We start from the raw sequence: 25,992 nt of genomic DNA on the forward strand, positions 1-25,992 counted from the left end.
GTTAGTTGGCCCGAAAAAGGGAAGGGATCACACGATTGTGGTACATACTGTATTCTGACTGCTGCTGCAGTAGAACCCCTTTGTTGGGTGCCATGTATAAGCCTGCAGCCAAACTGTGCATTAGGACAGAACTAAATAAAACACCATACTCTCTGTGCATTTTCACCAGGTATGTATGTGTGTGTGTATTTATCTGTGTGTGTGTGTGTGTGTGTGTGTGTGTGTGTGTGTGTGTGTGTGTGTGTGTGTGTGTCTGTGTGTGTGTATTTATCTGTGTGTGTCCTCTTTGTCCCTGTCAGACTAAATCTTTACCCTCCCTAAAATCTCTGACTCTCCTTTTTATTAATCTCTCCCCCCCCTCTCTCTCTCTTCCTCTCTTTATCTCTCTCTCTCCTCTAATTATTCCCCCTCTTCTCCATATATCTTCCCACCACGCTTCCTCAAACGGTCTCCTCTTTGCCTCTCTCCTCTCCGTCGCTCACCTCTCACCCATCACTCTATCTATCAGTGTCTGCACACCTTTCCACTGACTACAGCCATTTGTCTCTCTCATTACCCAGGTGAGTGCAGTACACATAGGTTATTATTTGGGAAAAACAATCATCTCTATACATTTAAATACATACTACCAGTAGATAGACAGATAGAGAGATCATTACATTCAATGTACCTAGTTACATGTAGTTAGCTAGCTAATTAGTTAAATGTAATTAGTTCAAAAAACATTCTCGGATCGCTATAGGACTATACTTTGAGGGTAAGCTTTGGCATGTTAGATCGATAGATCGGTTAGTTAGTTAGTTATATGTAGTTAGTTAGTTATATGTACAGTGCCTTGCAAAAGTATTCATCCCCCTTGGCATTTTTCCTATTTTGTTGCATTACAACCTGTAATTTAAATGGATTTTTATTTGGATTTCATGTAATGGACGTACACAAAATAGTCCATATTGGTGAAGTGAAATGAAAAAAAATTACTTGTTTCAGAAAATTCAAAAAAATTAATAACGGAAAAGTGGTGCGTGCATATGTATTCACCCCCTTAGCTCCAAAAGCCCCTAAATAAGATCTGGTGCAACCAATTACCTTCAGAAGTCACATAATTAGTTAAATAAAGTCCACCTGTGTGCAATCTAAGTGTCACAAGCAAGTGGCACCATGAAGACCAAGGAGCTCTCCGAAAAGGTCAGGGACAAAGTATTAAAAACTTTGAACATCCCACGGAGCACCATTAAATCCATTATTAAAAAAGGGAAAGAATATGGCACCACAACAAACCTGCCAAGAGAGGCCCGCCCACCAAAACTCACGGACCAGGCAAGGAGGGCATTAATCAGAGAGGCAACAAAGAGACCAAAGATAACTTTGAAGGACCACTTTAAGCCGTACACTCCACAGAGCTGGGCTTTACAGAAGAGTGGCCAGAAAAAAAGCCATTGCTTGAAGAAAAAACAAGCAAACAAATGTGGTGTTCGCCAAAAGGCATGTGGGAGACTCCCCAAACATATGGAAGAAGGTACTCTGGTCAGATGTGACAAAAATTTAGCTTTTTGGCCATCAAGGAAAATGCTATGTCTGCCGCAAACCCAATACCTCTCATCACCCCGAGAACACCATCCCCACAGTGATGCATGGTGGTGGCAGCATCATGCTGTGGGATGTTTTTCATTGGCAGGGACTGGAAAACTGGTCAGAATTGAAGGAATGATGGATGGCGCTAAATACAGGGAAATTCTTGAGGGAAACCTGTTTCAGTCTTCCAGAGATTTGAGACTGGGACAGAGGTTCACCTTCCAGCAGGACAATGACCTTAAGCATACTGCTAAAGCAACACTTGAGTGGTTTAAGGGGAAACATTTCAATGTCTTGGAATGGCCTAGTCAAAGCCCAGACCTCAATCCAATTGAGAATCTGTGGTATGTATATTTTCTTAAATTCCATTCCTTGCTAGTTTTGTGTGTGTTGGGTATATGTTGGTAAATTGTTAGATATTACTTGTTAGATATTACTGCACTGTCGGAGCTAGAAGCACAAGCATTTCGCTACACTCGCTATAACATGTGACAAATACAATTTGATTTGATTTGATTTGATTAGAAGATTGCTGTACACCAGCGGAACCCATCCAACTTGAAGGAGCTGGAGCAGTTTTGCTTGAAGAATGTGCATAAATCCCAGTGGCTAGATGTGCCAAGCTTATAGAGACATACCCCAAGAGACTTGCAGCTGTAATTGCTGCAAAAGATGGCTCAACAAAGTATTGACTTTGGGGGGGTGAATAGTTATGCACGCTCAAGTTTTCTGTTTTTTTGTCTTATTTCTTGTTTGTTTCACCCCAAAAAATATTTTGCATCTTCAAAGTGGTAGGCATGTTGTGTATATCAAATGTTACAAACCCCCCAAAAATCCATTTTAATTCCAGGTTGTAAGGCAACAAAATAGGAAAAATGCCAAGGGGGGTGAATACTTTCGCAAGCCACTGTAGCTAGTTAGTTACTTATATGTAGTTAGTTAGTTATATGCAGTTAGTTAGTTAGTTATATGTAGTTAGTTAGTTAGTTAGTTAGTTAGTTATATGTAGTTAGTTAGTTAGTTATATGTAGTTAGTTAGTTAGTTAGTTAGTTACATCTAAAAATGTATTCCTATCATCATTGGAAGACGTGTGTGACACACTTACCAGTACTCCAAAGGCGATGATCTTGAGCACACACTCCATGGAGAACAGCGACGTGAACACGATGTTCAGGTTGGCCAGCACAGCCTCGTAGGCCGGAGAGGCTCCGTCATACTACACACACACACACACACACACACACACACACACAAATATATGCACATAGACATACACAAGTACACAGAAATGCACAATAACACAAATACACAGACACACAAATAAATGCATAAAGGAATATGACAAATATCATCCAAACACACACAGAGACACAGACAACCATGGACAGAGAGGAAGACACATATGAAGACAGATAGAGACACTCACACAGGTTAGCACACCCAACAAAGGTAGAACAATTAGTTGTGTGTGTGTGTGTGTGTGTGTGTGTGTGTGTGTGTGTGTGTGTGTGTGTGTGTGTGTGTGTGTGTGTGTGTGTGTGTGTGTGTGTGTGAGGAGTGAGGGTGATTATGAAGAGAGACAATCAGTGTGTGTCCGGGCTTGTCATACCTTCATCATCAGTACAATAGTATTGAGCGCGATCATAGCCATGATTGTATACTCGAATGGCGGCGACACCACAAACTCCCACATGCGGTACTGGAAGCTTTGCTTGTTCTTAGGCATGTGTCGTGTCAGGGGTTTGGCATTAATGGCGAAGTCTATGCAGCCTCTCTGGAAACACACACACACACAGACAGACAGACAGACAACAATGGGTTAATATCTCACTGACAGTGCTGTGGTCTTCAAACCTGATCTTGCAAACCCACAGGATGTGTAGGCTTTTGTTCTAAAGATGAGAAGGTATTCAGCAACTTGGTAGGACAATGGAAGTTTCGGTAACACTTTACTTTACACGGTCCTAACCATGTCATAATATGTCATAACAGCTGACATATTGTGTCATAACCTGTCATAATATGGTCATAACACTGTCATGACCCATATATTTACACCTGTTGTGACATATATTGAATTATTTTATGGCTGGTTATGACACCTACATAAGAGTGTCAAAACCCATATTTATTAGTATTTTTCCCTGCAAGAAGTTTTTTGAAAGTTTGTTGCTTAAATCCTTTGTTGTTGTCATTCTTTACAGTCATGTTTTATTTCTCCATCATATTTTAAATAACTTGTACAAGAAAATACACTTTATGACACTGTCATGAAGCATTATGACCATCCTGTTTCACTTTACTTGGACTAAGAAAATACACTTTATGACACTGTCAAGAAGCATTATGACCATCATAATCATATAAGCCAGATAGGCCTATCATGTACATGCCCTTATGTGTTATCAGTTAAAAAGAGGGTGTCTTGTCCTGCTCCTGGAATCTGCTCCTGCATTCATCAACAGAGCATTGGGGTAGGTGCATGTCTGACATCAATTTGTGCGCAATTACAATGATAATTTAATATGGTCAATAAAAATATATATATTTACAACATAAACATACTGTTGACACGTAGGCTATGGTGTAATGGAATGTTTTGCCTTGTGTGGTTGGTTTTGCGGGTTTTGAAACTCTTATGTAGGTGTCATAACCAGCCATAAAATAACGCAATATTTGTCACAACAGGTCTAATTATATGTGTCATGACAGTTTTATGACCATTTATAACAGGTTATGACAAGTTATGTCAGCTGTTATGACATATTATGACATGGTTATGACCGTGTCATAACGTGTTATGACGGTGGATGTCAAGTAAAGTGTTACCGAAGTTTCCCACTGGGCATAGACATCAATTCAGCATCTATTTCACGTTGGTTCAACATAGCTTCATTGAAATTACGTGGAAACAACGTTGATTCAGCCAGTGTGTGCCCAGTTTGTTGCTTAAAAAATTAAAATGTTATTGTTACAACCAATGTGTTTCAGCGAATGCCTTCACCAGGCTTTTGTTCTAGCCTAGAGCTTAAACATTTGACTGAACTAATTGAGACCTGCGGGACTAGGTCACACCACTGAGGGGTTTGAACCCCAGCCATCTGTTCTTAAGGAGAGCACACTAGTCACGGTCCCAACTGAGCTATCTCCCTTGGATGTTTTTGTCACGCTCTTAAAAGCCTGGGGTTGTTACAAATAATCGCTCAAATGTTTTGGACTATGCCATCCTTTTTCATGTCATTCTTCTCCAACCTCTCTGCCTTCTCCCTCCCTCCCACTCCCCTCTTCCTCGCCGTCTCTTCTCACCTCGTTTTTCTCTAAACTGTAATCCTCCATCATCTTGTCTCCTTGCTCCTGGAAAGTGATGATGATGAGAGCTACGAAGATATTGACGAAGAAGAAGGGGAAGACCACGAAGTACACCACGTAGAAGATGGACATCTCCATCCGGTACCCCGGGCTCGGGCCCTGATTCTCATAAGTCGCATCTACTGAATGTTTCAGCACCCTGGAGGAAGGAAGAGAGGAGAGAGGGATGGTTAGGATAGGGGGGCGCTTGTGTTTGGGTGGGGGTTGTGTTTGTGAGTTTGGGTGTGTGTGTTTGAGAGAGAGAGAGAGAGAGAGAGAGAGAGAGAGAGAGAGAGAGAGAGAGAGAGAGAGAGAGAGAGAGAGAGAGAGAGAGAGAGAGAGAGAGAGAGAGGAAGAGAGAGAGAAATCGTTTTTGTGTGTGTGCATGAACATTTGTCTGTGTGTCTATCAGTCTGTGTGTGTGTACTGTACTCACTGCGGCCACCCCTCTCCGGTAGACACAGTGAAGAGGGTGAGCAGGGCCCAAAGCACGTTGTCGTAGTGGAAATCGTACTTCTTCCACTCCCGCTTCTGCGCCTTCACTTCATTATTCCGCTCATAGACTAGATATTCGCCCCTGGAACACACAACAGATTGTTCATACGTAATACTATGTGTGTGTGTGTGTGTGTGTGTCTACATCATATATCCATACAGTATGTGTCTTCATGTGTGTGTCTTCTGACCTGCAATCGCGCTCAAACTCTTTGGACTCGTCAGTGCAGTAGAAGAATCTGCCTTTGAACAGCTGCACGGCCACCACAGCAAATATAAACATGAAGAGCATGTATACGATGAGGATGTTCAGGACGTTCTTCAGGGAGTTGACCACGCAGTCAAATACAGCCTGCAGACACAGAGATACACAGTCAGACAAAGGCACACAGCCCATCTGTATATGACTGAGCCACAGTCTAAAAATCCAGATGCAGATTTAAATAAAGGTTAACGATGAGAGAAATGAGAGGTCCAACAGCCTGGACACTGTAAGGTCCTACTTGGGAGAAATGTTTATCAGAATGGTGGATGTGGCTGTTAACAGACAGTAATAAACGTGGTTAGACTTGAACGTACCTTGAGCTTTGGAAGACGCTTGATAGTCTTCAGAGGTCGCAACACTCTCAGAACCCTCAGAGACTTGATCGTGCTGATGTCTTTCCCCTTACTGCTCCCCCTGTTTCACACACACACACACACAGACACACACACACACACACACACACACACACACACACACACACAACACACAAACACAGACAACAGTCAGAGAGGGAGGGGATGGCACGTGGAGGAAGCTGGCGTAGCCCCTCTTGATTCAAATAGAAGAGGGTAGAAGTAGTAGGAGGCCATTCCTAGAAGGTAGTTGCTGAGTTCACTCACTGTGAGGAACTCAGACAGGGTTAGTTGACAAAGCAAAACATGCTATATTATGACAGACTACTTCTGCAAGGTTAAGTTGCACTGTACCTTCAGCTTTCTGTATGCCGTTACATGCTATGTAAAAACTGATTGTTCCATTCAAACTACTCTCAACAACTCTAGCACTGTGCAATGCATCATCCAACACTAAGCAAGGTGGCTGAACCCACGGACACATGCACTGAAATACTGAAACAGTGCAGTCTACTCATGCTGCTTTGAAACCTATAGCTTCCCATGCTGTAATGAAACCTTGTTCTCCATTGATAGCTAGAGGAATGGTGAACTCTTCTACACAGAGATAGTAGCTCTACCACTACCCTCCCCAAGCTGGTTTCATAGCATAGCCCAAACAGCATGAGATTATGTCTTGGTCTTTGGCAAAGACAAACATATTGCGCAGGCATTTCTGGACTGAAATGCCAAGCCAAACCTCTTTCTTTTTTTGGAGGGGAGACTGTGGACATACTAACGTGTGTGGGAGTGGACAGGATTCTCTCTGAATATCTGGTCATATAGAGAAAAGAGACTAGCCCTAGCACCTGGTTGGTGGAGGTAATCCTGTTTAATTTGCATATAATATCTGAATGAATAACTAACTAGCTGGCTAGCTAGCTAACTAGGTGGCTAAAAAGCTAACTAACCAACCCGCATCTCAGTAAGAGATGCCTCCAGATTTCTCCCTGGGTCTTCCCTACTCAGCCTCAGGGGGTGAAAGGTCAGCTGTGACCTCTCCAAGGTCAGGGGTCATGGTGGGGGATGCCTGAGGTCTTCTAGAACCTCCTGCTGTGGCTGCAGCTGTTACACCAGATGTAAGGCTACTGGTGGCTGACTGTATGTGTGTGTGTGTTTACACATCTGTTTCTGCATGTGTGCAGGTATGTGTGTGTGTTTACAAAATATGCCTGCAATAGTGTGTGTGTGTGAGTGTGCGTTTCCACGCGTCCGTGTATGTCTGATCTCAATGAGCAGTATTTCCTACGACTCACTGCCTCTCGCTGCTGTCTCCATCTGCTCTCTAGCTCCAGCATGACCAGCCCCAAAAACCAGTGGCAATTACTGCTGTTGTATCTACACTATCACACTTCCCCCTCCTCTTCACTTGATTCACTTGGTTCACCTATTACTCTGCTTCCTCTACTCTCGTTATTCTCATTGTCTGTTCTGAATCACTTGTGATTTGCTTTAGATTCAGTTCAGACTCACACATGAACAATTCACATTTGATTCATGGTGGATTCACTTGAGTCGTATGTTAGTTAGAGCTGTTCAACATAGAGAGCAGTGTGAACGACAGAGAGAGAGAGAGAGAGAGAGAGAGAGAGAGAGAAGGAGAGAGAGAGAGAGAGAGAGAGAGAGAGAGAGAGAGAGAGAGAGAGAGAGAGAGAGATAAAGACACGTGGGCGACAGTGAGGACGGACAGAATTAAAAAAGAAAGAGAGGAAAGCCATGTGATCAAAAGGACAAGCACTCAGAGTGCAGCAGAAGAGAAAGAGAGAGAGAACACAACTTTACCCGCTACTGCTCCTGTTGGTCCGGAACGGAGAGATCAGAAAGGGTCAGAGACGGCGAGACAGAGGAGAGAGAGAGAGAGAGAGGTGGGAAAAGAAAGAGACAGAGAAGGAGAGAAAACGAGACAAAGGGAAAAGGACGGGTTTGAAGGAGGAAAAACATCCATATGAGAGACGGAGAAACAGAGAGAGTGCAAGGCCTGCGTTTTGTTAGATCTCTCCCCTCTCGCATACACACATCTTCAACCTCCCCACATACACACTCCTAGCTACCTGTCTGTTTGTCTGTCATATCTTCAACCTCTCCAACATACACACTCCTAGCTACCTGTCTGTTTGTCTGTCATATCTTCAACCTCCCCACATACACACTCCTAGCTACCTGTCTGTTTGTCTGTCATATCTTCAACCTCTCCAACATACACACTCCTAGCTACCTGTCTGTTTGTCTGTCATATCTTCAACCTCTCCAACATACACACTCCTAGCTACCTTTCTGTTTGTCTGTCATATCTTCAACCTCCCCACATACACACTCCTAGCTACCTGTCTGTTTGTCTGTCATATCTTCAACCTCTCCAACATACACACTCCTAGCTACCTATCTGTTTGTCTGTCATATCTTCAACCTCTCCAACATACACACTCCTAGCTACCTGTCTGTTTGTCTGTCATATCTTCAACCTCCCCACATACACACTCCTAGCTACCTGTCTGTTTGTCTGTCATATCTTCAACCTCCCCACATACACACTCCTAGCTACCTGTCTGTTTGTCTGTCATATCTTCAACCTCTCCAACATACACACTCCTAGTTACCTGTCTGTTTGTCTGTCATATCTTCAACCTCTCCAACATACACACTCCTAGCTACCTGTATGTTTGTCTGTCATGTGAAGTTATATAGTTCAATGCTATTTCCGTGGCTAAACAATCTATGCCTATATTGAAACCCATTATCACACACACACACACACACATAAAACACACACACACACACACACACACACACACACACACACACAACCAGATAACTCTATAACTGGGACACAGCACCAAACTAGTGCCACCATTGACGCTCAACATCAACGATGCTTTAACAATTCCATAGGGTCAACTGAGGGGAACAGCCATGTTAGTAACCATAGCAACCAATATCAAACCACTTCCCTTCCAGCCATCTTATTGGTCCACTAGTGTAGGTGTGTACCAGTTTTGGCCTATCAGTGTCCTGCCTTGGGAAGGGCATTATGTTCAGGCACAGCAGTTCTTCTATTTATTTGAGAGGCATGCAGGATGACGACACGAGCCCAGATACCACCAATCATCAGGCCAGACACTGGATGCCGGAGCAATTAGATCAAAGTGGTGATACAGATCTCCAATGGGAGCACTCGTTCTATCTGCAATGCTGCTTGATTTCGACCAATCGAATTAGGGCACGATCTTTATCTGTTAGAGTCTGCTCTGGCTCTGTGAGTTTTACTGTTATCTGACTGATCTATCAGAGTCTCTGTCTGTCTGTCTGACTGATCTATCAGAGTCTCTGTCTGTCTGTCTGACTGATCTATCAGAGTCTCTGTCTGTCTGTCTGTCTGACTGATCTATCAGAGTCTCTGTCTATCTGACTGACTGATCTATCAGAGTCTCTGTCTGTCTGTCTGTCTGTCTGTCTGTCTGTCTGTCTGTCTGTCTGTCTGTCTGTCTGTCTGTCTGACTGACTGATCTATCAGCATCTCTGTCTGTCTGTCTGACTGATCTATCAGAGTATCTGTCTATCTGTCTGTCTGTCTGACTGATCTATCAGAGTATCTGTCTGTCTGTCTGTCTGATCTATCAGAGTCTCTGTCTGTCTGTCTTGCTGTCTGGCCCTTTGTCAAACATTCCATTATACCCAGAGACTAAAAACGCAGGCCTAACACAGAAAGAGAAACACACAAACATACATATACACTCAGATAGACACACACATATATACAGTATGCATACATTAAGATATACATATATATGCAACACACATAAATACATACAGACATACAGACATACAGACATACAGACATACAGACATACAGACATACAGAAAGACACACATATACATGAAATAAACAAACTCTTTGTTAGTGACACACACACACACGCACACACACACACACACACACACACAAATACACTTGACAGCGACACACACACATACACACATAACATGGCAGAGATATGGATCAGGGGGTCAATCCCACAGACGGGGGCACCACTGCCACCCTGGAGCACCGGCCACTCAGAGGAAGAAAGGCATGAAGTTGCCCCTAGACACTGATCTAGAATCAGATTAGTTTTTACCAGCCTAACGGGCAAGGTTAGGATTTGTGGTAGGACAATCTGATCTTAGATATGTGGTTTGATGCAACTTCTACCTTGAGCATGCCATTATTCCTACAAAGCATCCTTTCCTTCATCTCCTTCATATGACTGCAGATGTGAAAGGACTGGATAGGCAATGGTAATGATGCGAATGCTAGCTGGGCAATGCTAACATTCTGTGAACCTATCCAGTCAGGGATCATGAGAAAGAAGAGAGGAGGAGAAGGAGGAATGTAGGGGGGATCGATGAACAGTTTGTTTCTCTCCACAGGAGCAGAGTAAAGGAGTGAGGGATGGAGGGAGGGATGGAGGGAGGGAGGGAGGGAGGGAGGGAGGGGGGAAGGAGGGAATATTCTGCAGGCAGAGCCAGGCTTCTTTTTCTATCCTTCTCCCTTAGAGGAGAGGAACATGTACACTGTAATATGGTAATCTGTTAAGCAAAGGGAGCTATTGTTAGGGCCTAGGGAGTAAGGGTGGAAGGAAGGGACCATCCCTGAGGAGGTATAAGACATGCTTGGGAAGATACAAAGCGGAGTGATTTCTGTTTGTGAAACACGCAAACCCCTATCAGCTTATGAATTATCATATACTCAGAGCTATGATAGGTTCTTCATATGCATTAATGAAATGAATGTTAGTTATAACCATTCCCATTCTTATATGAATGTATATGGACCTCGAGTATGTATGTATGTGTGTATGTATGCTTATGGGCACATCATCCTCATACCCGTGGTTTCCTTTAGGGTTGGGCTTTCGATTCCATTTTGATTCAGTCAATTGAGATGATCAATTTAAATTGAATGAATAGTTTTGAAAATATCCCAGTATTTTCTTTGAAGGGGTTCAACATTTCGATTCAATTCCTGAATTGAGTGAATCAAAATGGAATCGACCACTGCCCTGGTCTCCATGTTTTTCCATTGTGCAATGATCCACCTGTATAAGGGGACTGGACATGTAGCATGTACAATAATCAACTCACAAGCCTTAACCAATGACTTTATATCATGCAACTATGTGTAAAATCATTGTCAAATCATATCCTAGGTCTAAATCAACCAGACTAGAGAAATCGGCATCATTTTGTGAGTTTTGGACACCATTTCAGGCGCCATGCTATATGATAAGAGGTCTGGATCATGAAAAAGCTAACAATGCTAGCACGGTCCAAAAACAACCCTTTTTTGGGGATCTGAAGGGTGATTGCATTCACCTTGCCGTCCGATGGGCTTAGGAGGGTCATTTTTGGACCAGGATTTTAGCTATACTGTCTGATATTTAAAACGTCCTCATACAGTGAGGGAAAAAAGTATTTGATCCCCTGCTGATTTTGTAAGTTTGCCCACTGACAAAGAAATGATCAGTCTATAATTTTAATGCTAGGTTTATTTGAACAGTAAGAGACAGAATAACAACAAAAAAATCCTGAAAAACGCATGTCAAAAATGTTATAAATTGATTTGCATGTTAATGAGGGAAATAAGTATTTGACCCCCTCTCAATCAGAAAGATTTCTGGCTCCCAGGTGTCTTTTATACAGGTAACAAGCTGAGATTAGGAGCATGCTCTTAAATGGAGTGCTCCTTATCTCAGTTTGTTACCTGTATAAAAGACACCTGTCCACAGAAGCAATCAATCAATCAGATTCCATACTCTCCACCATGGCCAAGACCAAAGAGCTCTCCAAGGATGTCAGGAACAAGATTGTAGACCTACACAAGGCTGGAATGGGCTACAAGACCATTGCCAAGCAGCTTGGTGAGAAGGTGACAACAGTTGGTGCGATTATTCGCAAATGGAAGAAACACAAAATAACTGTAAATCTCCCTCGGCCTGGGGCTCCATGCAAGATCTCACCTCGTGGAGTTGCAATGATTATGAGAACGGTGAGGAATCAGCCCAGAACTACACGGGAGGATCTTGTCAATGATCTCAAGGCAGCTGGGACCATAGTCACCAAGAAAACAATTGGTAACACACTACGCCGTGAAGGACTGAAATCCTGCAGCGCCCGCAAGGTCCCCCTTCTCAAGAAAGCACATATACATGCCCGTCTGAAGTTTGCCAATGAACATCTGAATGATTCAGCGGAGAACTGGGTGAAAGTGTTGTGGTCAGATGAGACCAAAATGGAGCTCTTTGGCATCAACTCAACTCGCCGTGTTTGGAGGAGGAGGAATGCTGCCTATGACTCCAAGAACACCATCCCCACCGTCAAACATGGAGGTGGAAACATTATGCTTTGGGGGTGTTTTTCTTCTAAGGGGACAGGACAACTTTAACGCATCAAAGGGACGATGGACGGGAACATGTACCGTCAAATCTTGGTTGAGAACCTCCTTCCCTCAGCCAGGGCATTGAAAATGGGTCGTGGATGGGTATTCCAGCATGACAATGACCCAAAAAACACGGCCAAGGCAACAAAGGAGTGGCTCAAGAAGAAGCACATTAAGGTCCTGGAGTGGCCTAGCCAGTCTCCAGACCTTAATCCCATAGAAAATCTGTGGAGGGAGCTGAAGGTTCAAGTTGCCAAACGTCAGCCTCAAAACCTTTAATGACTTGGAGAAGATCTGCAAAGAGGAGTGGAACAAAATCCATCCTGAGATGTGTGCAAACCTGGTGGCCAACTACAAGAAACGTCTGACCTCTGTGATTGCCAACAAGGGTTTTGCCACCAAGTACTAAGTCATGTTTTGCAGAGGGGTCAAATACTTATTTCCCTCATTAAAATGCAAATCAATTTATAACATTTTTGACATGCGTTTTTCTGGATTTTTTTGTTGTTATTCTGTCTCTCACTGTTCAAATAAACATACCATTAAAATTATAGACTGATCATTTCTTTGTCAGTGGGCAAACGTACAAAATCAGCAGGGGATCAAATACTTTTTTCCCTCACTGTAGACACCCATAGGCACAGAGGAGGATGTCCTCATGCATACAGACAACAGGTCATACACTATATTCCAGAAAAATCTTAACAGTCAGAAAAAACATTCACATTTTAGCATCACACCCAACCCAGCCATTCCCTTTAGTCTGTTGATCTATCCTGTGTCGGCCCATGTAATCACATTAAGACTCAGCATCTCTTTTCAAGAGAGTCAATGTATCATTGACAAGGTATCAATGTACTATTCCAAGACCTACCCCTCCTGCCTATTCCCATCTCATCTTTATCCTTTCTCACCCCTTCCTCTCTCTCGCTCAACCCCACCTGCCCCCACCTGCCCCCACTCCAGTCCTAACCCCCTTGTCTCAACCTGTCCCACTCCCAGCCCAAGATCAGGCAGTGGCGTGCAGAAGAAGGAAGCTGAAATACCTGCTCCGTTGGAGGGGTGGAGGAGGGGTGCGGCTCGGGCCCCTCAGCTCTAGAACCGCCTGGGACACTAAAGGGTTACAGGTGCCTGGGGTGGTCCTCACACCCACGGGAGATAAGGGGGAGGAGAGGGGCGAGAGAGGGGGGCGTAGTGGACATTGGGAGAGAAAGGGGGAGGGGGATAGTGGTTGACCGCAGGGGGGAGGAGGGGAAACGAGGAGCGAGGGGGGCAGGTGAGATGGGGAGCGAGGGAGCGGGGTAAAGGACAGGAGGAGATGGAAGGGGTTGCCTCTGGTGAAAGATGATTGAGAGGGGGCATAGGGGAAACAGTAGTGCCAGTAGCCTGGGGAGTTGGATGTTATGGGAAGGTTGTGGGAAGGTTGTTGAGGTGCTTGCCAAAGACATCAGATTATGTATCATAATCGAGTGAGACAGAGCAAGACAGACAGAGGAGGTAAGACAAAGACAGAGTGAGACAGTAGAGAGAGAGCGTGGGAGTGTGAACGTGAGACAGAGCAAGAGCATGGGATAGATAGAGACAGAGAGAGAGTGACAGAAGAGAGAAGAGAGAGCGACAGAGGAGAGAGTGAGAGAGTAGGGCTTTGCTCCAGGGCGCCTGTGAGGCTGGCTGCGCTGTGACGATGTGACCCCTTGGAGGATAGCAGAGAGAGGGGGCAGTGTGGGGAGAGGAGGAGAGGGGGCAGCAGGCAGGACAAGAGAGAGAGAGTTGGGGGAGAGGAGGTGATGGGGCAGGAGGGTCACTTACGTGAAGGCGAAGGCCACCAGAGCACCACTAACCACTATAAAGTCCAGGATGTTCCACAGGTCACGGAAATAGGAGCCCTGGTGCAACACCAGGCCCAGATCCACCATCTGAGAGAAGGGGGGGGGTTGGAAAGAGAGAAGGAGGAAGAGGGGGGGAGAGAGAGAGAAAAAGAGAGAAAGAGAGGGGGGGCGGTAGAGTAAGGGAGACGGAGAGATTGATTGTCTCACATCAGAAAATAACAAGTATAGCTAGAGTGAAGTAGATTCAGAGTTACCTTAATCAACATCTCAAAGGTGAACACTCCCGTAAACACATAGTCGAAGTAGCGCAGAACCTGCATAAAGGGAGAGAGAGGACACAGAGTTAGCATGGGTAAAGTAGAAGCTAGTTAATAGTCCAGTTAGCATGGAGGGTATAGTAAAAGTTAGCTAATAGCTAAGTTAGCATTGAGGTTAAAGTAGAAGTTAGCTATAATAGCTAAGTTAGCATGGAGGGTAAAGTAGAAGCTAGCTAAACTAGCTATGTTAGCATAGGGGGTAAAGTAAAAGTTAGCTAATAGCTAAGTTAGCATGGAGAGTAAATAGAAGCTAATATGGACACAGAGCTAGCATTGAGTGTCTCACATTGTTGCGAGGTGATTCTGGCCAGACGGGGTCTTCTGCTGCCAGGGCGATACTGCTCATAGCGATGGTAGACAGGATACCAAACTCAAAGAATTTCAGAGTCACAATGTAGTGGCATAGTCTCCGGAACCTGATCACACACACAGACACACACACACACACACGCACACACAAGCACGCACGTACACACACAGACACACACACACACACACATTGCAACAACTACAGAAAATCATCATTAATATAATTAATAATGAATATACGTTTGTGTGTGTGATTGTGATTGTGATTGTGTGTGTGTGTGTGTGTGTGTGTGTGTGTGTGTGCATGCATGCGCCCACTTACGGGTTGGTGGTAGAGAGGATGAACATGGAGCTATAGGGAGGCATTGGTTTGGGTCCATCTTCATCACCCTTCTCATCATCATCATCATCCTTATCCTCCTTCTTAGGCAGAGGCTCCGTGTTAGCATTCTTATTGACTGGAGGGAGGCAAGAGAGAGAGGGAGGAGAGAGAGAGAGTGAGAGGGAGGGAGGGGGGGGGGTGGATAGGAAAGGAAAGGAAAGGAAAGGAAAGGAAAGGAAAGGAAAGGAAAGGAAAGGAAAGGAAAGGAAAGGAAAGGAAAGGAAAGGAAAGGAAAGGAAAGAAGAAAGAAGAAAGAAGAAATAGCATGGCATGTGTAGCTGTTTCTCAATGTTTTGACTGAAGATGTCACCTGATAAACCTTGGTCATTCACAGTCTCCCTCCATCCCCCTCCCCTCCTCTTTCCTCCCTCTCTCTCACCCTGTAGTATGGCGTTGTGGGAAGGTATGTCCACTGCCGTGTGGTCCGCTATCTGGGTGCTACTTCCGTATGCAGGAACCAGGCTTCCATCTGTGCCCAAGTGGGAGCTGCTGTTGGTCAGGTGAGTGTTGAGGCCTGCAGGGCCAAAGCCTGGGCCTGGAGTAATGTGGTTGGCTGGGCTGGGGAGGCCCGAGGCTGGGCAGGGCTGCTGGGTGGAGCCTGGGGGTAGCTGGGGCTGGCTGGTGGCCAGTTTACTGTTCATGACATTGTCCATGTCCTCGCTGTACTGGCTGTCCTGTCTACAGAGGCTCTTTTGGATGGGCCGTGTGGTGGACAGGTTGGGACCATCCCTATAGAGGGAAAGAGAAGGAAAGAAAGGAAGAAAGGGAGAAATTAGAGAGATTGAAGGAAGAGAAGGAGTATGGAAATGTCTGAAAGGTTCTGAGAACTACAGGGTGTGTGTCAGGGTCTCACTCACTTCCTGCGGTGTTGCCGCGTCCTCTTCCCCTCACCATCACACCCTGACTGAGTGCCATGTCGATGCCGCCTCTGCCTCCTCTCACCTCCCTCACCCCCCTCCTGCTCCCCCTCGCCTCCTCCTTCTGTCCCCCTGCTCTTGTGCCGAATTTCCCCTCCTCCTCCACCACCTCCTCCTCCACCTCCCCCCTCTTCGTCCTCTGGGGGCATGCGGTGCTGGCGGGGTTTCCTGTGCTCCGATGAGCCCACCTGGCCCCGTGGGTGGTGGTGCCTCCTCTGGGTCCTCTCCTCTCCACTCTGGCCCAGTATCGTTGCATCTAGGCAGGTATGGGAGGAGTGGTGGTGTTGGAGCTCCTGGTGCTCCTTGCTCTCCTTGCGGCTCCTGCGGCTCTCCGTAGAGTCCGCCCTCTCGTAGGGCCTTCCAGGGCCCGAACCAGACCCTGAGACCCCACCTCCTCCTCCCCCACCTCCTCTCTCGTGGGCGTGTGTCTGCTTGCGGAGCAGCTCGTCGGCGTGCTGCTGGCTGAGGCGGGGGTCAGGTTCTTTGGTGGTCTTGTTGGTGTTGTTGTTGCGGTTCTCCTGGGGGTCCACCACTAGAGGGCGGTCTGTATGGGTCTTCATGTCGGGACGGATGTGGCGGGAGCAGTTCACCTGGAAGAAAGTGGGAGGGGAGGGGGGGAAGGAGGGAGAGGTTGGGTTGGGAGAGTTGTAAGCAGGGGACGGACGAAGAAGGCCAGGCGGAATCAAAGGAGAGGCATAATATCGTTAGCATCCCAGAGGTCATATAACCTCCTGTAACGCTTTATTTTTCTAAAACTTTATTAAATGATTGGTAATTAGCCAATAATTGTAATTATTTAATTAATTGACAAAAGCACCAACCACTATGTCACATTTGGTACCAGGTAGTTACCAAGTAGTTACCAGGTAGTTACCAATTATGCTGAACTAGATGAGGTAAGTACCAGAAGGTATCATGCAGGTAAGTATCAGCTTGACCCAAACCAATAAAAAACGTTAACAACTTTCCCAATTTCTCCCCTTTCTGTGTTCCATCGCTCTCCCCCCCCCCCTTCTCCATTATGTTTGTTGTCTCTCACTGTCTCCCTCCTTACCCCCCTCCCTCCTTACCCCCCTCCCTGGGGCGGCAGGTAGCCTAGAGGTTAGAGCGTTGAGACAGTAACCGAAAGGTTACTTGTTTGAATCCCAGAGCCAGCAAGGTGGAAAAATCTGCTGTTCTGCCCTTGAGCATGGTAGTTAACCCCCACAGCAACTGCTCCCCTGGCGCCAATGACATGGATGTCGATTAAGGCAGCCCCCCGCACCTCTCTGATTCAGCTTAAATGCGGAAGACACATTTCGGTTGAATGCATTCAGTTGTGCAACTGACTAGGTATCCCCCTTTCCATCCCTCCACCCTCCTTTCTTTCCTTCCATCCTTCCCTCCTCCCCTCTCTGTCTCCTCCCCCCTCCCTCCTCTCTCCTTGCCTTCCAGCGGTCCTCTGGGTCCAGTTCGTTGTAGAGGGCCTCTCTGCTGGTCATTAGAGTCTGTTTCCTCAGCTCCTTGGTCCTCTGTTCCCACACTGACTTACTACCACCCTTACTGTTCTTCTGCTGCTCCTTACTACAGGGATGGAGAGAGGGGAGAGAGGAGGGATGGGGGGCAGAGAGAGAGGTAGAGGATCGAAGAGATAAGAGAAGAGAGAGGAAAGAAGAGAGCAGGGGAGAGAGAGAGGAGGGAGGCAAGATGGAGGAAAGGTGGGAAGTGATGGACAGAGTTGGATGAAAGAGGAGAGAAGACAGGGGAGAAGAGAGAGGAGAAAAGAGAGATCCATAAAGAGAGGTTAAGAAATAGAGACAGAAAGCATGATGGAGAGCAGAGGAGAAGGAGGGGAGGCAGAGAGGGAGAGAAAAGAGAGGATGGGTGGAGAGGTCAAATACCAGGTTAAGCAGTCAAATAAGAGTCAAATATACAAACACACAGACGTACAGAAACCTACATACACAAGTATACAGAAATAGAAACATAAGCAAATACACAAACACACACTGTAGAGCTCACACACACACATGTAAAGGGTCACCTTGCTGGACCTACAGGGCAGAAACACAGAGCTACTGAAGGTGTATGGTCGACCACAGTTTCCCAAAGCAGTGGGCAGACCAGCCCCACTTTGGGAAATCACACAGAGAGAGGCACAAGATGGAGAATGATATTGAGGCAAGGTTAGGATATTACACAGTCGACCAGGAAACCCAACCCAAAAGGACCCAAAGAAACAACCAAAATGGAGTCATCAACAAAAATACCCAAAATGGAAGTTCTGAGAAAAAAAGGGCAAACCTCAGATGACACTCTATTCTCCAAATGTTGCACCACCCTTATGAAAGGCTCAGGTCAACAGTAGTGCACTATATGGGGAATAAGGTGCCAATTGAGATGTTGCCAACGAAATAACCAAAATGGCGCCCCAGACCCACTAACTCCCTTTCCCAGGGACCACAGTCAACCACAGTAAAGCCACAGCCATACTGCGGGGAGCAGCCAACAGATAATATATTCAAAATAAGCCAACTCAGAAACCCCCCCAAAAAGCAAGGGAGTAAAGAAATGATAATTAGAGGGGGATAACTAAAACAGGATGGAGAGGAAAGGAAAAGCGGGCGGAAAAAAAACAGAAGGAGTATAAATGAGTAAATACCAGTCCAGAAAGGGGTCGGAAGCGTTGTGACCTGTGCTGTTTACTTTCTCGCTGAGGAGGGAAACAGTCGGTGAGTGACATGACACAGAGAACACACGCATGCCTAATTCACATTATATGACCAACCAGAGCCAAGCAGAGCTGTACTGGGCTGGCCTGGTTACGCATCCACCATAGTGGCTGGAACCATGCTGGAAATAACCATGTGAAAAAAAGATATCCGAGCCAGTACAGTACATTAAGGGTCGGCCCTATAGTGTGAATGAGGCAGCACACTCCTCAACCCTCCCCAACAAACACACACACAACGCACTAGTTTACACTAACAAATACACACACACCATTTCAACTCACACTGCTCAGACAACCATCTTGCTATGTCTCTATTCATCATTCTCTCCATTTCTATTCTGTTCTCTTCATATTTCTCTTTTTATCTTCTTCTCCTTTCTCTTTCCAGTTTTCTACTTTCTTTCTCTTGCACAAACTTTCTTTTATCCCTCTATACTTTTCTCATAATATTTCTCTATCTCAAGATCCACATCTCCCTTCCACTACACAGGCATCCATATCTCTCTATCTCACATTTTGTCTCTCTTCCACAAATTCTATAGCACTGTCTTCAGTTTATCTATACATCTCTCCATTCATTCTACCATACACAGACTACCCTTCAAACAAAGGCAGTTTCTATCTCTCTACAACTAGGTAGAGAGACAATCATTTCTCAAGTCACAAACCGTTACCCAGGTCTTCTGGTTGTCATGACATATTTACAACATGTGTTATGTCATCATTATAATAGTGTTGTCATCATTATAATAGTGTTAAATCATCATTATAATAGTGTTAAGTCATCCTTATAATAGTGTTAAGTCATTATAATAGTGTTATGTCATCATTAGAATAGTGTTAAGTCATCATTAGAATAGTGTTAAGTCATCATTATAATAGTGTTGCGTCATCATTAGAATAGTGTTAAGTCATCATTATAATAGTGTTATGTCATCATTATAATAGTGTTATTTCATCATTATAATAGTGTTATGTCATCATTATAATAGTGTTATTTCATCATTATAATAGTGTTATGTCATCATTATAATAGTGTTATGTCATCATTATAATAGTGTTATTTCATCATTATAATAGTGTTATTTCATCATTATAATAGTGTTATGTCATCATTATAATAGTGTTATTTCATCATTATAATAGTGTTATGTCATCATTATAATAGTGTTATGTCATCATTATAATAGTGTTATTTCATCATTATAATAGTGTTATGTCATCATTATAATAGTGTTATGTCATCATTATAATAGTGTTATGTCATCATTATAATAGTGTTATGTCATCATTATAATAGTGTTATGTCGGCCTTGTGAAGGAGGGGTCAGGTAAAGTGTAACCCATTTAGATCCAGAGACAAATCTTCTTCCCAGAGTCCCAGACAGGGACTCAGAGTATCTCCTAACCTGCTTTAGCAAGTGTGAAGATTCCAGCTTGGAAAATCCCTGCTTGCAAAGCTATTACATATGCGGATGAATGATTTGGATTTATACTGGCATGGTGGGGCAGTGCTAGGAATGACGTCACAGTCACCTCATTAGTGGAAACCATTCCTAGTATTGCCATATCAATGCACCTTTAGCTGTCTTACAGACTGGGAAACATGTCCAAGACACAACACACAACAATAGTCAACACACCACAGAAAAGTACACATCAAAAGTGGGCTACGTCAGAGATTGACTGATGGGGTGTGTGTGTGTGTGTGTGTGTGTGTGTGTGTGTATGTAAGATTTGCTTGCGTACATACGTGTTCATGTTTCAGAGTAGAAACAACAGTTATGACCTTACTATAATAGTAGTGAAGGTCAACTCTATGTGTGATATTGGCAGTGTGTCCCTACATCCTCAGGCTCCCCTGCTGTGATATTATAAGGGCTGTGGACCGTGGACACACTGTGAACTTTACCATGTGAGAACTGAGAGCTGCAGAGAAAGGATCTAAGACTCACTGCTTCCTACTGGAGGAGGAGATCAAACACTAGTGTGTGCGTGTGTGTGTACATGTGCGTGTGTGTCTGTGTGTGTGTGTGTGTGTGTGTGTGTGTGTGTGTGTGTGTGTGCGTGTGTCTGTGTCTGTGTGTGTGTGTGTGTGTGTGTGTGTGTGTGTGTGCGAGCAAGCGCGCAGGTGTCTGTATGTGCACCTGAAAAGTGGACACACTAAGGGAGATGAGGGGACAAGGATGAGAGAAACAACAGAGAGAGATATGGAAAGAGAGAAAGAAAGAGAGATACTTACGCCGCTATGGAGAGGTTGGCTGCAGACTGAGGGCTTACTTCGGCCACCTCCTTGGCTTTCTGTAAAGCATTTTTCTTGGAAGCGGCTTCCTCTTCCTGCTCGTCCTACCAAAGACAGAGAGTGAGAGGGGGGGGTGGGGTTGGGGGGGAGGGTGGAAGAGGAGAAATACATAGTAGGGAGCGAGAGAGGGGAGGATAAAAAGCAGAGATAGAGGAGGTTGATACAAATGGTAGACAGTGTGAGAAAATAGAGCAATGACATTTATAGATAAGAGAAAGCGGGATTTTGACATTTACATTTTTAGCAGACGCTCTTATCCAGAGCGACTTACAGTTAGTGAGTGCATCTATTTTTCATACTGGCCCCCCGTGGGAAACGAACCCACAACCCTGGCATTGCAAGCGCCATGCACTACCAACTGAGCTACAGGGGACTGTCCAGATTCATGGAGACACAGAAGAAGAGGTGAAGCGAGAGGGCTGACTCCGCCCCCAAAACCAGTCCACGCGAGAATGAAGCGTGAAGCAGACCAAGTGGGGATTTTTTGTATGGCGACAATTAGAGAGTTTTGAACTTGGTCAAAAGAAAATGTAATTCCTAACTTGGTAAGTGAGGCTTATTTAATAGAATAAAAGTTTCATAATGTTTAGGTTGTTACGAATGTATTGATATAAGTGGACGCACGTGGCATGCCGGCAACTTTGAGAAAAACTATTTTATATCGGAGTTGTGCCTGTTGTTCACATGCGTATCTGCCCTCTCATTGGCTAGAATGTTCCTGCCTGTTCCCGCCTTTTCCTGCCTGCCTTCCGCCTTTGCAGACATTTATTCCCATTGTTAGAGCAGACAGTTCAATATCTTGTCAACATATAGATAATCTTTGATGGAGAGCTAGAGCTGACAGGGTGAGAGGTCATTTCCTGAACTGAAGGGTCATTCTATTTGACCCCAGTAGGCGTGGCTAGGTCAGTGCACAAAGTACTGTACCTTAGTGAGTTCCTGTGCGTTAGCCAGATTGTCCACAGCGATGGCCAAGAACACATTCAGCAGAGTGTCTGAGAGCAAAGGGTTAAAGACAGAGACTACACACAACACAGTGTGTGGGATTGAGACTGTGTGTGTGTGTGCGTACGTGTGTGTACGTGCATGTGTGTGTGTGTGCATGAGCATGTGCATGTGCGTGCTTGTGTGTGTGTGGGTAGGTGGGTGTGCTATGTATGTACATGCATGCATGTGTGTGTGTGTACGTGTGTGTGTGTGTGTGTGTGTGTGTGTGTGTGTGTGTGTGTGTGTGTGTGTGTGTGTGTGTGTGTGTGTGTGTGTGTGTGTGTGTGTGTAAGGATACAGTTGCCGAAGAGTGTGAGCACGATGAAGAAGACTGAGAAGACCATTCCGTTGTTGACTCCTCCCTGAGACTCGATTCCATCATACATTACCATGTTCCAGTCTTCTCCGGTCAGGATCTGGGGGGAGAACACACTCTTAATAAAGATGTAGGATATTAATTTGAGGCAGTTTGCTACAGCAGAAAAATAATCCTCCAGCAACAGGAAATGTGAATTATTCTGTGGATTATACAGTGGGGAAAAAAAGTATTTAGTCAGCCACCAACTGTGCAAGTTCTCCCGCTTAAAAAGATGAGAGAGGCCTGTAATTTTCATCATTGGTACACGTCAACTATGACAGACAAATTGAGAAAAAAAATCCAGAAAATCACATTGTAGGATTTTTAATTAATTTATTTGCAGATTATGGTGGAAAATAAGTATTTGGTCACCTACAAACAAGCAAGATTTCTGGCTCTCACAGACCTGTAACTTCTTCTTTAAGAGGCTCCTCTGTCCTCCACTCGTTACCTGTATTAATGGCACCTGTTTGAACTTGTTATCAGTATAAAAGACACCTGTCCACAACCTCAAACAGTCACACTCCAAACTCCACTATGGCCAAGACCAAAGAGCTGTCAAAGGACACCAGAAACAAAATTGTAGACCTGCACCAGGCTGGGAAGACTGCATCTGCAATAGGTAAGCAGCTTGGTTTGAAGAAATCAACTGTGGGAGCAATTATTAGGAAATGGAAGACATACAAGACCACTCATAATCTCCCTCGATCTGGGGCTCCACGCAAGATCTCACCCCGTGGGGTGAGCAAAAATCCCAGAACCACACGGGGGGTCCTAGTGAATGACCTGCAGAGAGCTGGGACCAAAGTAACAAAGCCTACCATCAGTAACACACTACGCCGCCAGGGACTCAAATCCTGCAGTGCAAGACGTGTCCCCCTGCTTAAGCCAGTACATGTCCAGGCCCGTCTGAAGTTTGCTAGAGTGCATTTGGATGATCCAGAAGAGGATTGGGAGAATGTCATATGGTCAGATGAAACCAAAATATAACTTTTTGGTAAAAACTCAACTCGTCGTGTTTGGAGGACAAAGAATGCTGAGTTGCATCCAAAGAACACCATACCTACTTCAAGGTCCTGGAGTGGCCTAGCCAGTCTCTAGATCTCAACCCCATAGAAAATATTTGGAGGGAGTTGAAAGTCTGTGTTGCCCAGCGACAGCCCCAAAACATCACTACTCTAGAGGAGATCTGCATGGAGGAATGGGCCAAAATTCCAGCAACAGTGTGTGAAAACCTTGTGAAGACTTACAGAAAACGTTTGACCTGTGTCATTGCCAACAAAGGGTATATAACAAAGTATTGAGAAACTTTTGTTATTGACCAAATACTTATTTTCCACCATAATTTGCAAATATATTCATAACAAATCCTACAATGTGATTTTCTGGATTTTATTTTCTCATTTTGTCTGTCATAGTTGACGTGTACCTATGATGTAAATTACAGGCCTCTCTCATCTTTTTAAGTGGGAGAACTTGCACAATTGGTGGCTGACTAAATACTTTTTTTCCCCACTGTAAATACTGGACATTTTTTTGAAGGGGTTGATACATTTTTCGTTGGGGCAAATCAAGTCTGACATTTTAAATGGAAGTTACAAGCTTTAGAAGCCTTTTTAAACCTTGAATACACTACAAGTTTGCATTTCCTGCTGTTCAGGAAAACTATCAGAACAAAAGAATGATCAAATTAAGATCCTACGTCTGTACAGACACTCATACACTCGTACTACTGTACACACAATCTTATACACACACACACTCTTAAACACATACACTCTTATACACACACGCTTTGCACACATGTTAGGACTGCTTATCTCGGGACTGCTTACATACTCTCCACTCCTTTAACCTACCTTTACACTCATCTATCCCCTTTCTTTCTCTCTTATCCCACATTTCCAGTGCGCTACCACTCCCTCTCCCACTCTTCTCCTGCCCTCTTTTCTCATTCCATTCTCTCCTTCCTTTCTCTCCCCTCTCCACTCCCCCCTCCCGTCTTTATCCACTCACCTGGAACACAGTCATTATTGCTGCAGGGAAAGTATCAAAGTTGGTCGGGGGAGTGCCAGATTCAAAATTAAACCTAGAGGATAAACAGAGAGAAATGGAGGAAGAGAGACAGAGAGAGAGAGAGAGAGAGAGAGAGAGAGAGAGAGAGAGAGAGAGAGAGAGAGAGAGAGAGAGAGAGAGAGAGAGAGAGAGAGAGAGAGAGAGAGAGAGAGAGAGAGAGAGAGAGAGAGAGAGAGAGAGAGAGAGAGAGAGAGAGAGAGAGAGAGATTAAAGATGGCTCCAAACACACAGACACTGAGGACAAAGAGTGACAGGGAAGGGGAGGAAGGGGGGAGGAAGGATGAAAGGGGCCAGAAAAGAGGGGAAAAGAAGAGAAGGAGGTACTGACTGTCCTCCGAAGAGTTGCATGCCCAACAGAGCGAAGACGACGATAAAGAGGAAGAGGAGGAAGAGCAGGCTTATAATGGATTTCATGGAGTTGAGCAGAGATACAACCAGGTTCCTCAAAGATGCCCAGTACCTGACAGAGAGAGAGAGAGCAGTAGAGAGAGAGAGAGAAAAAAAAAAGTGAGAGAGAGAGGAAGGGAGGGAGGGGCGGGGGAGAGAGGGCGAGAAAGATAGGAGAAAGAGAGAGCATGTGAGAGAGAGAGGAAGGAGAGTGAAAGAGAGAGAGGTCACAGCAGCAAGATTTGTGACCTGTTGCCACAAGAAAAGGGCAACCAGTGAAGAACAAACACCATTGTAAATACAACCCATATTGATGCTTATGTATTTTCCCTTTTGTACTTTTCTATTTGCACATCGTTACAACACTGTATATATACATAATATGACATTTGAGATGTCTTTATTCTTTTGGAACTTATGTGAGTGTAATATTTACTGTTCACTTTCTATTGCTTATTTCACTTTTGTTTATCCATTTCACTTGCTTTGGCAATGTAAACATATGTTTCCCATGCTAATAAAGCCCCTTGAATTGAATTGAATTGAGAGAGGTGGGGGAGAGAGGGTGGGAGAGAGAGAGCATGTGAGAGAGAGAGAAAGAGAGAGAGAGAGAGAGAGAGAGAGAGAGAGAGAGAGAGAGAGAGAGAGAGAGAGAGAGAGAGGGGAAGGCGAGTGAGAGAGAAAGTGAGAGAGAAAGAGAGAGAGAGAGCGAGAGAGAGAGAGAGAGAGAGAGAGAGAGAGAGAGAGATAGAGAGAGAGAGAGAGAGAGAGAGAGAGAGAGAGAGAGAGAGAGAGAGAGAGAGAGAGAGAGAGAGAGAGAGAGAGAGAGAGAGAGAGAGAGAGAGAGAGAGAGAGAGAGAGAGAGAGTTTAGAAAAGCCTAACAATTTTGAATTTCATGGTCGTTTGTTAATGAGACATGCTGACAA

The 25,992-nt window shown here is 44.8% G+C and overlaps 1 protein-coding gene across 1 annotated transcript in view; it reads right to left on the reverse strand.

Moving 5' to 3' along the window:
* Positions 1-25,992, reverse strand: part of LOC121570749 (voltage-dependent P/Q-type calcium channel subunit alpha-1A-like) — a 123,705-nt gene that overhangs the window by 48,759 nt on the left and 48,954 nt on the right. Inside the window, exons 14-33 of the mRNA XM_045221010.1 lie at positions 25,007-25,138; positions 24,619-24,691; positions 22,543-22,660; positions 22,185-22,252; positions 21,198-21,292; positions 18,884-18,934; positions 17,670-17,805; positions 16,183-16,832; positions 15,705-16,054; positions 15,266-15,401; positions 14,921-15,050; positions 14,572-14,631; positions 14,298-14,404; positions 7,856-7,867; positions 5,996-6,095; positions 5,608-5,768; positions 5,358-5,498; positions 4,880-5,081; positions 3,183-3,347; positions 2,679-2,789 (exon numbers count right to left, since the gene is read on the reverse strand). Of these exons, the coding sequence (XP_045076945.1) occupies positions 2,679-2,789; positions 3,183-3,347; positions 4,880-5,081; positions 5,358-5,498; positions 5,608-5,768; positions 5,996-6,095; positions 7,856-7,867; positions 14,298-14,404; positions 14,572-14,631; positions 14,921-15,050; positions 15,266-15,401; positions 15,705-16,054; positions 16,183-16,832; positions 17,670-17,805; positions 18,884-18,934; positions 21,198-21,292; positions 22,185-22,252; positions 22,543-22,660; positions 24,619-24,691; positions 25,007-25,138 (2,998 nt within the window). The remainder of the gene's footprint in view (positions 1-2,678; positions 2,790-3,182; positions 3,348-4,879; positions 5,082-5,357; positions 5,499-5,607; positions 5,769-5,995; positions 6,096-7,855; positions 7,868-14,297; positions 14,405-14,571; positions 14,632-14,920; positions 15,051-15,265; positions 15,402-15,704; positions 16,055-16,182; positions 16,833-17,669; positions 17,806-18,883; positions 18,935-21,197; positions 21,293-22,184; positions 22,253-22,542; positions 22,661-24,618; positions 24,692-25,006; positions 25,139-25,992) is intronic.

Source organism: Coregonus clupeaformis, chromosome 7 (genome assembly GCF_020615455.1).
Source record: "Coregonus clupeaformis isolate EN_2021a chromosome 7, ASM2061545v1, whole genome shotgun sequence".
Lineage (NCBI taxonomy): Eukaryota > Metazoa > Chordata > Actinopteri > Salmoniformes > Salmonidae > Coregonus > Coregonus clupeaformis.